The sequence below is a fragment of the Babylonia areolata genome, chromosome 7 (genome assembly GCF_041734735.1).
Source record: "Babylonia areolata isolate BAREFJ2019XMU chromosome 7, ASM4173473v1, whole genome shotgun sequence".
Taxonomy (NCBI): domain Eukaryota; kingdom Metazoa; phylum Mollusca; class Gastropoda; order Neogastropoda; family Buccinidae; genus Babylonia; species Babylonia areolata.
The window spans coordinates 49,331,717-49,344,216 of NC_134882.1; the positions used below are offsets into that span (position 1 = coordinate 49,331,717).

The 12,500-nt window shown below is 44.3% G+C and overlaps 1 protein-coding gene across 1 annotated transcript in view; it reads right to left on the reverse strand.

Annotated features, from left to right (window-relative positions):
- LOC143283868 (gamma-aminobutyric acid receptor subunit beta-like) overlaps nt 1–12,500 on the reverse strand; it is a 448,038-nt gene that overhangs the window by 22,654 nt on the left and 412,884 nt on the right. The window contains exon 9 of the mRNA XM_076590247.1: nt 3,369–3,375. Within this exon, the coding sequence (XP_076446362.1) occupies nt 3,369–3,375 (7 nt within the window). The remainder of the gene's footprint in view (nt 1–3,368; nt 3,376–12,500) is intronic.

The following is a 12,500-nucleotide window of genomic DNA, read 5'->3' on the forward strand; positions in this document are numbered from 1 at the left end:
GAGAACCGGTGATATGGACTTCATGTCGCGCGACAGCAGTGCCACAGTGCGATGTGACATCAGTGTTAGAGTTTCAGTTTCAGTTTCAGTAGCTCAAGGAGGCGTCACTGCGTTCGGAAAAGTCCATATACGCTACACCACATCTGCCAACGCGCTTAGTCAGACCTTGAGAAAAAAACAAACACAAAAACAAAAAACAAACAAACAAAACATGCACATCTGTTATGCATGTGTGGGTGTATGTGTGAATGTGTGTCTTCATGTTTTACATTTATTTGCTTATTTATCATCATTGTTGTCTTATTTATTTATTTATTTATTATTATTATTATTACTACTACTATAACTACTACCTTTTGTATATTATAATTATTTATTTATTTACTTCCTTATTTATGTACGCTTATCTATTATTTATTCAGTGTTAGAACTATGTACACCTTTTTTGTTTAGATAGTAACACTGCTGGACTCTGTCCCAGCCGACAGACTACTGTCAGTGAAAGCAGGGATGGGTTTTGCCATGCAAGAAGCAGAGTTCTCGAAACGGGAAAGAATTACATGTACGAACGTGTGTCATTACAAGTGACTTAGAACGTTTATGTTTTTTTTCTTCTTTTTTTTTTCTTTTTTTTTTCTTTCTGCATTCATCATCAATTGTTTCTCTTGTTAGATTAACGACTTCTCTTTAACAAAGTCCACAAAGTAACTTTCTGCAATTGAACATACATATTTTTTTTTAAATAAAATTTCACCCTCCATCTACCCGCTCCCCCCCCCCCCCCCCCAACTCACCACTCATACCCCCACCCCCATCTCCTAAACGATAATATTCAAACGAAAAAAATCAATACAAAAAGTCTATAATCACCAATGTATGTGACGGGACATAAAACAAAATTCCTTCTCTTCCTTTCGAAACAGTGTTAGAAAATGATGGAATTCGTCATCCATTTCGGCGGGCGCAGGTCAACATAATGTGCAGATCTTCTTGTGCCTGAAACCCCTTCGTGTGTATACGCAAGCAGAAGATCAAATACGCACGTCAAAGAACCAGTAATCCATGCCAGTGCTCGGTGGGTTATGGAAACAAGAACATACCCAACATGCACACCCCCCAAAACGGATTATTGCTGCCTAAATGGCGAGGTAAAAATGGTCACACACGTAAAAGCCCACTCATGTACATCCGAGTGAACATGGGAGTTGCAGCCCACGAACGAAGAAGAGGTCATCCATTTCACTGAAGCCCCCATGTCCTGGTGTTGCGACGACGCCTAAAAACCAGGGCTGGGTTGCATGAGAGATGTTTCAAGCGCTCAGTTTTCCTAGCGTTATGACCGTTCCCAACCCCACTGTAAGTCCAAAGACTTAGGCACAGCAAACTTAGTTATGTAAAGATCGCCCATACGAACCAGCCCATGTGTGATAAGGATACTTGTGATCTGATCATAATTATGGATACTTAAATGGCGCCTATTTTTGGCTGGCTACCTGGGTTGAGCCGACTGACAGCCGCCATTGGGCGCTCATCATTCATTTGCTGTCACTCAATCAGCTTTCACACACACACACACACACACACACACACACAACATTTTACGTGTATGACCGTTTTGTTTACCGAACGCTGACATTGATTACATGATCCTTTTTGCGAGAACAGATCAATCTGTACCATTAACCGACAGCTAGAGAACTCGGGAAGTTAACCGGGGCGTGAATCCAGCGCTTTAATCATTAAATTTTGACCACTGCAACCGTTGTGCGCGAACGTGCGCGTGAACGTTACCAGTCAACATTACTGAGCTGTTCCTAATTTGAAGGTACAGGCGAGGAGTTTGAGCATTGAGACTATACAGTTGTGAGCTGCCACAAAGAGAGAAAAAGAAGCTAACAAACAGAGAAAAAGAATGGCGCATCACTGTGGTATCGCGGCAATGGTAAAACCAAGGTACGTTTCAGCCAGTCTAAAAACAGCCTGACTGAGGTGAAGGGTTGGGGAAACGGCGCTTGTGGCAGTGGTTAAGTGAGATGAATGGGTTCCTTCCTCTCTTTTCGTGCACTGCTTCAGAGAACCTATTTCTTGCAGGCTCCTTCCGAACCCATTTCGGTATCCACCAATCCCCCCCCCCTCCCCGCCACCGAGGCATGGGGGCGCCGAGGCAGAGTTGGTTAGGCGTTGGACTGATGGCGGGTTTCGAGGCCCCGTTTCGGATGGTGTTGTGTCCTGAGGAAAGGCGATTCACTCTTGAGTTTCCCCACTCCACCCAAGTGTCAATGGGTAGTGTGGATTGTGTCTGGGGTGGTGAGAACGGCGGGAGAACGGCGGAAGGAGAGGGATGGATTCGGCCTTCTGATGTCGAGCCGTAGACACAGTGGGTGTGAGAATACTGTCCTGGTGGCCGTGAAAGGCTGTGGGACCTTGGTCATTTTACCTTGATTCAAACTGGATCGTGACTTCCCGCATTGTTGCAATGTTGTGTTTAATTGTGTGTGTGTGTGTGTGTGTGTGTGTGTGTTGAGATTGTTTCAGTTTTCGGCGACTTAACCCCACGAACCGAGTTAAGCTGTAGATGCTGGCAGTCACATAAATATGTGCATTTTTTCCATGTTAAGTCTACGTAGTGAGATTTTGTCTATCTATGAATCAATCTATCTATCTGATTTTGTCTATCAATCAATTTATCAATATATATATATATATATATATATATATATATATATATATATATATATATATACATATATATCTCCACTCACACATCTATATGAATGATTAGCTATCTGTCCATCATTTTCACGTTTTGAAAAGCAATCGAGGTAGGGACTGTGCAGCTTTTAGAAGAGACCCAATATGTATTGTTTTCTTTCTTTTCTTTATTCTTGTTGATATATATAATCAGTGGCAATGTCACAATCCTTTCAGATGTCCTGAATTCTAATCTGACATCATAGCCTGTCACTTAAATTTGCCATCGCTTCCTCCACTAAGGAATCAATGGTCTTCGTCTTTGCCTTTGAGTCATTCTGTGTGTGTGTGTGTGTGTGTGTGTGTGTGTGTGTGTGTGTGTGTGTGTGTGTGTGTGTGTGTGGAGGCGGGAGGTATACAGAGAGGTGAGAGAGAATAGGAAGGGGTCAGATCGGACAAGGGCCAGCAGCCAATATCTTTGAAAATGGTCCTCAAGGTTTAATCCCACTTTAATCTCCCCCTCTCTATCCCTAGCTCTTTCTCTGTCTTTGCCATTTTGTTTCATTTTATTCTTTGTAAGCCATTTGTTAACGAGCACTAATGTTTAAAGACCCGAGAATATTTTTGACATGTGAATCTTGTGTGAATCTCTCTCTCTCTCCCTCCCTCCCTCTCACATTCACTCTCTCTCATGGACACACTCTCTCTCTCTCTCTCTCTCTCTCTCACACACACAGATACACACATGCACACGCTGACGCACATGCTCCCTCCTTTTATACTCCGTGACACTGCCATTCATTCACACACCCCCCCTTTCCCCTCCTTCCTCCCCCGTTCATCAAGTAACACAGCGCACTGCAAATTAAAAAAAGAAAAAGGTGAGGCAGGATGGGAGGGCGAGGAGAGGAAATACTGGTCGCACAGCATTTGAATACGGTTCGGTTTTTCCAGTCTGCTTTCCATTTTCCGATGAAGGGTGAAAAAAAAAGAAAGAAAAAAAGAAACGAAATCGTACAACTCGTGATAATCTATACTTGTTAATATGATCTTTATTTTTCTTCCAACATTAACTGATTACGGAAATCTAAGTCCTAAAAATCAAATCAAGTCATGGGCGAAAAGCCCAGCCGATGGCAAAGGGGAAATCTCAGGGCTGATGTCCCGCAACTTCTAAAAAGTTGAACAAAACCGCAAATAATGTAAATTTACATGGTCCATCATATCTGTATTATAAAGACCAATTCACCCACATATTGCTCAATGTCCGTAAACTTTAAATCGTTAAAAAAATATCAGCCTTGCTCTTTGCAATGTCATAGGTAAAATGGGGAAATGATTTGGACGGCCCATCACAATCGATTATTTTTGTCTCGTTTTTCTTTTCTCCTTCCTTTTCGATAATTTTAACTCGCCAAGGAAATAAAAAAAATATGCGCGGTAACCAACGCCTTCAAGCATGGGTTTTTCAATGCCTCTGAATCTGGAACGTGACTTGCCACAGTACTGCAATGAGTTTGATCTTGAGGCAACACGCATGGTGTTTACCCTCAAGATCTGTGGTGTTAGCCCGAAGATACCCTCTCACAGCTTCAGTCATCTGATCCCCAACACACACACTTACTCACACGTTCTCTGCTGCTTCCGAGGATGGAGAGATGGTAAAATATGCGAGCATTGTAGTTTACAAAAAGGCTTTAAGTGTTTCAAAATACTTTGAGTAGAACGGGTTCCCTCGCTCTGGAAACGAAGTATTACGCACTACGTGCAGAAAGAATGTTGCGAAACTTATAGAAATCATCTTTGTTTTGACTTTTTTCTCTGAGAACTGTTCCTATTTGTTCTTTTTCTTGTGAATTTTAAGATAGTGTTTCATGTCCGACACATAAAAACTAAATGAAAGGACTGTCCACCTGTCTGTCTGTCTTGTCTGTCCGTTAATGTCTATGAAACACATTTTTGCTCTCACAACAAATATCCAATCCGATTTTTCCAAGAATATCCCGAAACATTTATGTTTCTGTTCAGTATACCCATCCATGCACACACAGATACACACGATCTGACACCGCCCCCATACCTCCAACACACACACTGTCTTTTTGTCTCTCAGTCTCTGCCTCTCTATCTCTGTCGCTGTACACACACACACACACACACACCCCTCTCTCTCTTCCCAGTCTGTGTGGATGTACAGTAGCTGATCATTCAGGAAACACACACCTGTTTTGTTATGGATTTTAACTGAGTAGGTCAACCCAGGATCCCTTCCGCCTGTACATAACAGTTTCAAACGTTGAAATACAAACCCCAAGTCTGAACAGTATCGTAAAATCAGCAAATGCATTCTTCAGTCACCTTAGACATCCGATGAACTCGTATGTTTAAACCACTCATGTGATCGAGTAGAATGGAGAGAGCTCGTCCCCTGCTGGAGGGGCAGTGGTGGCGGAGAGAGGTTGGTCAGAGAGGACGTGCGGGGGAGGGGGGGGGGGGGGGGGGTGACAGGCATTGGGGGAGGCGGCAGGAATTGGGGTGGCGGTGGGGGTTAATCAGATTCAAGTTGGAGAATAAACACCGTGCGAAAGGGCTCAAGAACCACAGATACCTCAGTGTCGCTGCAAAGTAAAACCGCACACTTCCAAACAGCTGGAAAGAACCTGATCGGGATGTGAAGAGGTTTTTGTTGTGCAGAGTGCTGAGGACGGGACCACGCGTGTCGCCCACGCTTTGTTGTCAGAAACCGGTGTAACAGGCCGAGCTCTACCCGTGGCTAGTTTATATCCCGGGTATAAAGTAGCCAGCCTTGGTCATGTCATGTAGGGGTAAAACAAATGGCCCAGAGGGTATAAACTGGCCTAGGCCAAACTATACCCCGGGTATAAAGTAGCGTGGCTGGTTTATATCCGGGGAATATTCTGGTCAATGACAGATTATACGAGGTCATAATCTGGACAGGGTAGGATCTGGCCTGTTTCACCGGCCACTTTCCTTTTCGTCATCGTGCCAGCAGGGTCGGTTTGCCTCACAGTCATGTTATGAGAAATATGGATGGCTCTGTGAACGAGCAAATCACTGACGGAAATGCTGGACTGGACGCATTCTCATATGCAATTCACAGTGAGAAAGCACATGTCACACGTTAGGGGTAGGGAGGGAGGGAGGGAGGGAGGGAGAGAGAGAGAGAGAGAGAGAGAGAGAGACAGACAGACAGACAGACAGACAGACAGAGAAGTGCTTAATCTGCAGCTGAAACGAACGTATTTAATTCTGGAGGCGAAACGAATATGCATGACAGTCTGGAGGCGAAACGAACGTCCTTGACAGTTTGTATGCTGAACGAACGTACATGACAGTCTATGGTCGAAAAGAACGTACTTTGTCTGCAGGCGAAACGAACAAATATACTTATTCTTTAGGCAAAAGCGCCGTACTCAGCCTGTAGGCGAAAAGAACGCACATAATATAAACAAAAATGTCCCAATGCCTGTGGCCTTTCATGCCCTGCTGTCATGGTGACCTCAGTTTCAATAGCCCTCCACTTCCATGCTTTGGGTGTGTCTTGTCAATATCTTCGATGTCGGCAGATTCATGGGGTGCTGTTGTTGGAGGGACGTGGTGGCGGTCTCCACTCTGGGAGGGACGCTCACTCAAGTCTGGCTCTGCGACTAAACCATTATTGTTGTCAATATGAGTCTTAGTAGGTGGTGTCCTAAGTACGTTAAATCAAAACAGGCACCACTGAACACTACCGAAGTGACTCAGCAGCCGTGCAGGGTCTACTCTGGTGTGTGGCCTCCTGGCGACCTAACATCGATGGTTCCCTGCGGACTGCCGACGCTTGGAGGAGACAGACAAACCCGGGGTGTGACTGTGTTTGGGTGACTCGGAATGAGTGACAAACGGCGCAGATGACGGGGCAGGAAAAAGAGAGAGAGAGAGAGAGAGAGAGAGAGAGAGAGAGAGAGAGAGAGAGAGAGAGAGAGAGATGGCTAGATCGCTTGATCGCTTTTGTTCGTAACACAGTGGACAAGTTAGCGACTGATGATCATCAAAGACCGGGTACAGACACGTCAAAAGATACAAAGTTAAGGAAGAGGATGAAAAAAAAGAAGAAGAAATGTTCAGAAAGGGATTTCGGGACTGAGAGACATCGTTTCGTTATCGGAAATATTGAAAAGAATAACAGGCGAAATGAATGTGCTTAGTCAGTCTGCAGGCTTATCGAACGGACATGACAGTTTGCAGGCAATACGAATAAGTTTGAACAGTCTACTAGTATGCGAGCGAAAAGAACGCGAACCAAACAGACTCAACAGTTCGTGGGCGAAACGAATCTACTTGACAAACTAGTTGTAGGCCAAACGAATGCGTTTCGACAGTCGGTAGGCCAGACTGTCTGGAGGCGAACGAAGGTACTTAGTATGCGAAATGAATGTACTTACACAGTCTGTAGGCTAAACAAACGTACTTGACAGTCTGCCGGAGAAAAGAATGTGGCTTAGTCTGTAGGCGTAACAAGTGCACCGCAGGGAAACAGCGGATCTTAGCGGAGAGGTCTTGCTGACGTCACTGACGAACTGTTTTCACGACCCCCGTTTCCGGTGCGTACTTCCGGTCAGCCTCCCTCCCGGACATTCACCCGGTCATAAAAAAACAACATTTGTCTCACAGCTGGAATGGAAACCTGCTTTGCGCCTGTGGAAGATGCCATAGCTATACACTCTGTGAGGGGTGGGGTAGAGGGGATGATGAGGGGTCCAGAGAGCGAGAAAGCGAAACGAAATTTTATCTTATAAGGGAAAGGAGATAAGCAATTAATATTTTTTTCCCCACTCAGCCCTGGGGAAGAAAGAGATAAAGAGACAGAAACAGACGGACAGAGAGAGACAGAGACAGATAGACAGAGAGGAAGAGGAAGGGAATGGGGCACACGCAGCCCATTCTTCCTGTTCGATCGCGTCGTTGATGCCGGCAATTCTATCTGCCAAAAAAATCGCCGAGGAAACCGAGAAGTGTCATCTTCACGTCATTGGCGGACGACAGACAGCGAGGGGAGGCAAGCATTTGCAGCTTCCGCTCCCAATGTTGTCGCTCTGGGCGAGAAAAATATTCAGTGCTGTCATCATATTGATCGGCGTCTGCAGTACCCATAGGGTTGGGTTTTTTTTGTTTTTTTGTTTTTACGAACTTTTGGAGATGAGAGTGTGTGTGTGTGTGTGTGTGTGTGTGTGTGTGTGTGTGTGTGTGTGTGTGTGTGTGTGTGTGTGTGAGTGCGCGCGCGCGCGCGCGTGACAGAGTGAGAGAGAGAGAAAGAGAGACAGACAGACAGACAAAGCGCGACCAAGAGAGATACAGAGATAGACACAGAGAGAGCACTTCCCAGTTGCATCCAGAGCGGCACCTGCTCGTTTGTTTGTTTCTTTTTTTCTTCCTTTTTTTTTTTTTTTTTAAAGCAGGTCTGGTACAGCTTTTATGTACCAGTCCGCACTTTTTAGTACCTCCCTGAAACTGAAACAGAATATCAGAGTCCAGATCGTCGCTGAGTCACCTCAAGAGAATGCCACCGGCGATGGGCAAGCCAGGCGATGCACGTTTTCAGACAAGGAACACAGGCTGACTGGATGTGAAGGTATAGAACAACACTACTGCAGTGAACGGTCTATGAGGGATGAAAGCCACACTCCCCCAACTGTGAACGGTCTGAGAGAGATGAAAGACCCCTTGGCCCCACTGTAATCCCGCTGCCTGGTCCTGTTTCCTGTAGTCTTTTCCGACCCACCCTCCCCTTTTCACGAAGGCATTAACCAGAACGGAACCTGGTTTGTGAGAGTCGAAGATGGGACAGGTTCATAAAGCTTCGTTATTCTGGGAAAAAAATAATAGGAGAGAGAGAGAGGCAGACAGACAGACAGAGAGAGAGGGGGGAGAGACAAGAAAGAAAGAGAGAGAGAGAGAGAGAGAGAGAGAGAGAGAGAGAGAGAGAGAAGGGAATGAGAAGACATTCACAATACAAAAACCACTTGTAAAGTCAGTTTTGGCTGTTCTTGTGCTGACCTGATCAACAGGTCATCGTCTGAAGACGGAAATGAATTCCTTCCTGATTTGGAAAAGAAGAGTGAAGACTGGAAAATGTATGTGTTACTTTGGTCATGCTGGTATTTAATATATATGTATATATTTCGTTTTCGTGCTATCTATATGCGTTTGCTTGTTTGTTTATTCATCTAATAGCAGTTTAGGTTATCATTTAACGCATAACTATGGCAATAGAGAGGTGGCTAAGAAAATACACTCGGCTTGTAAGGGAGAGTATCTGAGAATGCAGGAGCGAATCCCCTGCCGAAATTTTCTCCGCCTACACTGGACCTTGGGAGGTGGCCTGGCCTGGGCGCTAGTCATTCGGATGAGACGGTAAAACGAAGTTCTGAGGGCAGCATGTGCTTAGCGAACGTAAAAAAACAAAACAAAACAAAACAAGACAAAAGCAAACCTGGGCAACAAGAGCGTTTTCCCTGGCAAATTGTAGTAAAGTGTGATGATACACATGTGGGTGTGCTCGTGACTGAAGCCTGACAGAACGACACGGGAAACGAATGATGAGCGCAAAAAGACAGCTGTCAGTCGGCTTTAACGATTATGCGTAGGTCATGTACCTACTCCTCCTCCGTCTTTCTCTCAAAGCAGATGCAGACTAGTGTATGTAGATCCGTCTGCATGTTTTGACGCCAACTTGAAAATGAACCTGTTTCTAGAACTCTACTAAAGCCATAGTTAAACCCATGCCTACTTTCACTGAGGGTTGTCTGGCAGCTGGAGCAAGAACCTGCACTGGGGTGATCGAATATGGAAAATGAAAAGTTCTGCACTCGGTTCCTCTTCTGAAGTGAAAGAAAACGACCATGGTAACAAGCAGGGCAGACTACAGGATTCACAAAAAAAAGTTAAGGACCACCTGAGGGCAGGATGGAATGGTGCTGGATTTTCGGCAACAGTGGTGAATGCAGCCAGTGTACCGACCACCTCTCACACCCACAAGTGCTTTCTTATAACTGAACTTCCACTTTGTACCATGAAAAACCACTAAGCAACCCAAATGTTGTATAGTTTTGGTTGAAACATCGACATATATTTTTTTTCAAACGCATTTTTCTATCTGTTCACCGTTCGCATATGTCTGAGACAGCCGCTCTAATATTCAGAGAATGGACACAGGCAGAATATATGCAGGCTGCATAATCAGTTCCGATTATTTATTTATTTATTTTTAATATTTTATGAAGAATACCGCTTTTGTGAAGTGGTCCTTAACTTTTCTTGTGAAAAGTGTACAACAGGGAAACGAAACAATAGAAAGTGTGCATCTGAGGGAACTGATATAAGTGAAGGGTGTCGTCATTCATAAGAATATCAGCTTCTTGGAGGATGTAGACTTTTTGAAATAAAGTAAAAACAAAAAAAAGAAAAAACAAAAAAAAAGAAAACAAAGGTGGAAATAGATGCGTTACTTAGTATGTATGTATGTATGTGTATGTGATGTGGTGCACTAGTTTGTGTGTGTGTGTGTGTGTGTGTGTGTGTGTGTGTGTGTGACGAAAATAAAAATACCAAATAAATAAGTCAACGAATCAAAATGGAATAGAAAATAATAATAATAATAATGGATACTTATGTTGCACACTATCCAGAAATCTGCTCTAGGTGCTTTACAAAAACGCGTTTGTTAACATAAAACATTACATCAATGTTACATACACACACACCAAAATGTGACTACACACACACACACACACACACACACACACACACACACACACACACACTGCATAAATATATTTTAACATACACGTGTATCTAACAGCTACCCTAACACATACGCACACGTAGGCAGGCACAAACTAACATAAACGCACGCACACACAATGCACATTCATATACATGCATGTAGTTATGTACACATACATATGTATACACACATAGTCAAGCACAGCTAATGCAAAGGAAGTGGACCTGCCACAATTGAACTTATTGCTGAGGGAAAAGGTGAGTTTTGAGACGAGATTTAAAAGATGCGAGGGAATCAGAATGACGGAGATTATCAGGGAGTTGTTCCACGTCTTTGGCGATTGAAAAGAAAACGATCTGTGTCCATAGGTCTTACTTCTGACGTGAGGTATCCTGAGAAGTCAGAGGAAGAACGGAGCTGGCGAGACTGGGTATAGATACGGAGGAGTTCAGAAAGATACTTGGGGCCAGATCCGTTGACTGCAGAAAAGGTCAGAGTGGATAGCTTATTGTCTATTCGATCAGAAACAGGCAACCAGTGGAGAGACTGAAGGAGAGGAGAAACACGGTCAAATTTAGAAGCTCTGCAAATGAGTCTGGCAGCGTTATTCTGAATTCATTGGAGTCTGTCTAACGGATATTTGGGAAGGCTGGCCAAAAGATAGTTGCAGTAATCCAATCTTGAGAGAACCAGAGAGCATACAAGTGTCTTGGTTGCATCGGTTGAGAGATAGTAGCGGATAGAGCTGATTCTACGCAGTTACAAATAGGCAACTTTACAGATATTCGAAATGTGCTGTTAGAAGGAAAGAGACTGGTCTAGGATTACACCAAGACTGCGAACAGAAGGAGGAAGTGATCAGAACAGAGTCAGGAAAGGAATGATGTTGACGAAATTCTTTGGACAGGTTATCATAAATTCAGTCTTATCATCATTTAGTTGCAGCTTGTTGAGAGTCATCCAGTCCTTTAGGCCAGCAATGCCCTCCTGTGTTTAAGTCACCAGTGCATCAAATTCAGCTATGGAAGCCGACTGATAAAGTTGTGTGTCATCAGCAAAGCTCTCATGCGACATCGCAGGATGACTGATGACATCAGACACAGTAGCCGCATACAGCACGAAAAGAACAGGACCTAGGACGGACCCCTGTGGGACACCATATTTTAAGGCAGATACTCTAGAGTATCTACCATTTACACAAACTTTCTATGTACGATCTGACAGGTAAGACGTGATCCATGCTAGTGCAGTGTCACGAATACCAAAGGTAGTTTTAAGTCTGTTCAAGATGATAGAGCGGTCGTTACTGTCAAAAGCTGCTGACAAATCTAAGAGAGCGAGAACAGATATCTTATCAGATAAATATATAGCAACCCCCTACCCCCACCCCTACACATACACACACAATCGGATAAACAGAGTGAGGGAGAGAGAGAGAGAAAGAGCGAGGGGGCGGGGGATGAACGAACTCTTTATTTATGAGAGAAATTAATTAGCGTGCGTATCAGCTTTTCTCTGCATCCAACCCCCGAAATTGCAGAACAAGATCAACATCACGTAAAACCCAGAGAATGTGACATTGCTCGAAAGACTGTAAAATCGTGTTCTGTGGGAAATGGCGCATTAAATGTGTGCCATAAAAATGTTGATTAAAACCATATATCTCTCTAAGTATTCGCTCCCCCACCTTGTGTGTGTGTGTGTGTGTGTGTGTGTGTGTGTGTGTGTGTGTGTGTGTGTGTGGGCGCGCGCGCGCGCGCAAGTGCGTGCGTCAGCCCTGATATGACCTTAGTGGTCGGCTGGGCTATAAACAACATGATTTGATTTAGTGCACGCGTGCGTGTTTCTATGTTTGCATAGTTCTATGTGTGTGTCTGTCTGTTTGTCAATGTGCGTGTGTGCATGTGTGTGTGTGTGTGTGTGTGTGTGTGTGTGTGTGTGTGTGCACACGCGCGCGGGCGTGCGTGCGTGCGTGCGTGTGCGTGTGTGTGTGTGTGTGTGTGTGAAGTCAAGTCAAGATTTT